Source organism: Chrysochloris asiatica, unplaced genomic scaffold (genome assembly GCF_000296735.1).
Source record: "Chrysochloris asiatica unplaced genomic scaffold, ChrAsi1.0 scaffold00167, whole genome shotgun sequence".
Taxonomy (NCBI): Eukaryota; Metazoa; Chordata; class Mammalia; order Afrosoricida; family Chrysochloridae; genus Chrysochloris; species Chrysochloris asiatica.
In genome coordinates, this window is record NW_006408685.1 from 7,604,006 (window position 1) to 7,608,645 (window position 4,640).

The 4,640-nt window shown below is 43.6% G+C and overlaps 1 protein-coding gene across 1 annotated transcript; it reads left to right on the top strand.

The window, feature by feature from the left end:
* Nucleotides 1–566: 566 nt before the first annotated feature.
* Nucleotides 567–3,312, top strand: LOC102833714 (zinc finger protein 14-like; the record flags this gene model as incomplete). The annotated part of the gene is made up of 4 exons (XM_006871317.1): nucleotides 567–1,245; nucleotides 1,365–1,703; nucleotides 2,121–2,660; nucleotides 3,206–3,312. Coding segments are annotated over exons 1-4 (1,665 nt in total), but the record flags the coding sequence as incomplete, so codon positions are not given.
* Nucleotides 3,313–4,640: the final 1,328 nt, after the last annotated feature.

Genomic DNA, 4,640 nt, shown 5'->3' on the forward strand with positions numbered 1-4,640 from the left:
GCCCAGGAAGGGTGGACCCCAAAAGAAAATCACCAAGACATATCATAGTCAAGCTCTCCAAACTCACAGACAGGGAGACACTCCTGAAAGCAGCAAGAGAAAACAGAAGGGTCACATACAAAGGCAAACAAGTCAGACTAAGCTCAGACCTCTCAGCAGGACCCATGCAAGCGAGAAGGCAATGGGGAGACATATATAAAACCCTGCAAGAAAAATAATTGCCAACCAAGAATCCTTTATCCAGCAAAGTTATCAATCAAATACGAGGGTGTAATCAAAACATTCCCGGATATTGGGCTTCCTTCTACACCAGTGACAGGTGTTCTCTCTGGGACACGCCCACTGCCTCTGCCCATCTCCCTTCCATTTCCGGTCTCACGCGTGGAGCAGGGAGAGGAGCCCAGCCAGTGATTCCAGTCCATAAACGAGCAGTATTGGGGGCGCGGATGGCCGCTGTTCATCTGTTTCTAATGTGCCCCGAGCTCCGCGTCCACTATCGTCCCTCGGCCTGAATCCGCGGAGCTTCGGGAACCTGCTCTTAGACATCCGAAAGGTGGAGCGCAGGAATGGGTACAGTGATCATTGAAGATGTGGCGGTGGTCTTCACGCACGAAGAGTGGGATTTGCTGGATCCTGCTCAGAGGAAACTCTACAGAGATGTGATGATGGAAACCTTGAGAAACCTGGCTTCAGTTGGTGCAGTCATGGAATCACATGGCTGGAAGGATCACCTTGACAACCAGGGGAGACATTTGAGAATTGGTACAATCAAGAACCTGGGTGAACGTTGTGAACACAACCAGTGTGGGGAAATATCTAGCCCGATTCCTGGTCTTTCTGTGCAGCAAATAGATCCCACAGAAGTAGATGCTTTTGAATGCTGTGAGTATGGAGGAGCCTTCCTGGATCATTCCCTAGAGAACAATCGTAGTAGAGCTCACGCTGGGAGCAGTACCTGTCAGTGTCCGGACTGTGGAGAAGACTGCAGGTGTCCTTCTCCTCTGACCACGCCTGTGAGCACTCATGGTGGGAAAAATACTCATAAATGTAAGATAAGTGGAGACAGGCCGCATGAATATACGGAGTGTGGGAAAGTCTCTGGTGAGGCGTCACTCCTCCCTGGACTTGTAGGAACTCACAGTGCACAGAGGTCATTTGAATGTGAAGAGTGTGGGAAATCCTTTAGGGATTCCTCACAGCAGAGTCGATATTTGCAAACTCACAGTGGAGACAGGCTGTATGAATGTAAGCAATGTGGAAAAGCCTTTAGACTGTCCTCACAGTGCAAGAGACCCACAGTGGAGAGAGGCCCTATTAATGTAAGGAATGTGGGAAAGCCTTTGTTAATGTCTCAAGCCTAATAGTACATAGAACAATTCACAGGGGAGAGAAGCCTTACGAATGTAAGCAATGCAGGAAAGCCTTCAGATTTTCCTCAGAGTGCAGGAGACACATAGGAACCCACAGTGGAGAGAGGCACTATGAATGTAAGGAGTGTGGGAAAGGCTTTCTAACACCCTCAAGCCTCAGAAGACATACAATAATCCACAGTGGAGAGAGGCCCTATAAATGTAAAGAATATGGAAAAGCCTTTAGAACAAGCGCAGATCTTACAGGACATAGAAGAATCCACAGTGGAGAGAAGCCTTATGAATGTAAGGAGTGTGGGAAAGTGTTTAGAACAACTTCACACCTCAAAATACATAGGGGAATCCACAGTGTGGAGAGGCCCTATGAATGTAAGTATTGTGGAAAAGCGTTTAGAACAATTGCACATCTTAAATCACATAGAATAATCCACAGTGTAGAGAAGCCTTATGAATGTAAGACATGTTGGAAAGCCTTTAAAAGCACCTCATACCTTAGAAAACATAGAAGAATCCACAGTGCAAAGAGGTCCTATGAATGTAAGGAGTGTGGGAAAGCATTTAGAACAACTTCACTACTTACAACACATAGAGGAATCCACAGTGCGGAGTGGCCCTATGAATGTAAGGAGTGTGGGAAAGCCTTTAGAACAACTTCACTACTTACAACACATAGAAGAATCCACAGTGTGGAGAGGCCATATGAATGTAAGCAGTGTGGAAAAGCCTTTAAACTGTCCTCACAGTGCGGACACATGCGGACCCACAGTGGAGAGAGGCCCTATGAATGTAAGGAATGTGGGAAAGCCTTTGTTAGAGTCTCAGGCCTCATAGTACATAGAACAATTCACAGTGGAGAGAAGCCTTATGAATGTAAGCAATGTGGAAAAGCCTTTGGACTGTCCTCTCAGTGCAGGAGACACATGCGGACCCACAGTGGAGAGAGGCCCTTTGAATGTAAAGAATGTGGAAAAGCCTTTAGAACAACCTCACATCTTACAGAACATAGAATAGTCCACAGCGGAGAGAAGCCTTATGAATGTAAGCAATGTGGGAAAGCCTTCAGATTTTCCTCACAGTTCAGGAGACATATGCTAACCCACAGTGGAGAGAGGCCCTATGAATGTAAGGAGTGTGGGAAAGCGTTTAGAACAACTGCACAACTTACAACACATAGAGGAATCCACAGTGCGGAGAGGCCCCATGAATGTTTGGAGTGTGGGAAAACCTTTAGACAACCTGCACACCTTAGCAAACATGAAAGAATCCACAGCGGAGAGAAGCCTTATGAATGTAAGAAATGTGGAAAAGCCTTCAGACTGTCCTCACAGTGCAGGAGACACATGCGAATCCACAGTGGAGAGAAGCCCTATGAATATAAGGAGTGTGGGAAAGCCTTTAAAAGAACTGCACACCTTAGCAGACATAGAAGAATCCACAGTGTAGAGAGGCCCTATGAATAAGGAGTGTGGGAATGTCTTTCTAACACCCTCAAGCCTCAGAACACATACAGTACTCCACAGTGGAAGGAGGCCCTATGAATGTAAGGAGTGTGGGAAATCCTTTAAAAGCACCTCATACCTTAGAATACATAGAAGAATCCACTGTGCAGAGAAGTCCTATGAATATAAGGAGTGTGGGAAAGCATTTAGAACAACTTCACAACTTAAAACACATAGAGAAATCCACAGTGGAGAGAGGCCCTATGAATGTAAGGAGTGTGGGAAAGCCTTTACAAGAACCTCACATCTTACAGCACATAGAAGAATCCATAGTGAAGAGAGGCCTTATGAGTGTAAAGAATGTGGAAAAACCTTTACTTGTTTCTCTTCCCTCAGTATACATAAGTGAATTCATAGTGGAGAGAGACATTAAGAATGTAAACAGTTTGGGAAAGCCGTTACAAGAGCCTCAGCCCTTATTGTACATAGAAGAATCCGCAGTGGTGAGACCCTATGAGTATAAGGAATCAGGGGAAAGGTTTACTCATTTCTCAAGTTTCAAATCACATAGAAATATCCACAGTGGAGAAAGACCCTATGAAAGTAAGGAATTTGATGGTGGTGGTGGTTATGTGCTGTGCAGTCGGTTCCGATTTATAGGAATCCTGTACAGGGTTTCCGAGGCTGGAAATCTTTATGGGAGCAGAAAGCCTCATCATGTGGGGAAATGTTAAATCATCACTTAACCCTCCTTTCATATAAAGAGCACACAGTGGAGGGAAACTCTTCAGATTTGCCTCACAATACAGTACATAAAAGTGATTCCATAATGGAGAGAGGCCCTATGAATGTCAGGAGTGTAAGAAAGCATTTAATCAGACCTCACACCTCTCTGTCCATAAAAGGATTCAGAGATAAAAGACTTCTTTATGTCCAATTTTGATATTTCTTCCATACTGCTACTGTGAAGTGAGCAAAATTCAAAATACTGCGCTTAATGTGAGCAAAATTCTCACAGAAACATGTCAGCTTCATGGTAACTGCAGGGATATATCCTCATCAATGTTTGTTATATTGTCATTCCATGATTAATTGTACCTCTCTTTAAATCTTCTGTTACTATAGTAAAGTCTCAGGAAATAGCCTTCAAAGAAAACATTCCCGGATAAACAGAAGCTATGGGACTTCACCAAAGCCAACCCTGCACTACAAAACATCCTAAAGTGAGGTCTGTGGACCGAGAACCAACAAGAACAGACAAAAACCAGAGATTGACGTACATGGAAGCACCTCCCTGAAATAAGTCAACAGAAAAAAGAAATGTTAACAAAACAAAACTATAAGAACAAACTGAGAGACTCTGGGAGGGCAGTCTATGACCAAAACAAGTACAATGCAAAAGAAGGTGAACACATAGGAAAAGAGATCCAGACAGTGAGAAGGTCAGGTAGATTACAGGGTAAAATAGACTGCACTAAATGGACAGAGAATTCAATGGACCATAAGGCAACCTCAAAGAAAATTAGCACTTCACTACATATCAAGAGAATGAGAACCCAAGAAGAATATGAAAATATTAAAACTATGAGGAAATGCACAAGAAAGAGCACAAAAATCATGAATTCAACAGAGAAAGACAAATAGAACAAAGAAGCAGCAACACTACAAAAAACAAATATAATGACAGCAAATAATCAATACCTATTGATACTTACACTGAATGTAAATGGAATGAATGCACCTGTTAAGAGATGGAGGGTGGCAGAATGGAAAAGAAAACAAGATCTTCCAATATGCTGTCTGCAAGGGACACATCTCACACACAGAGACA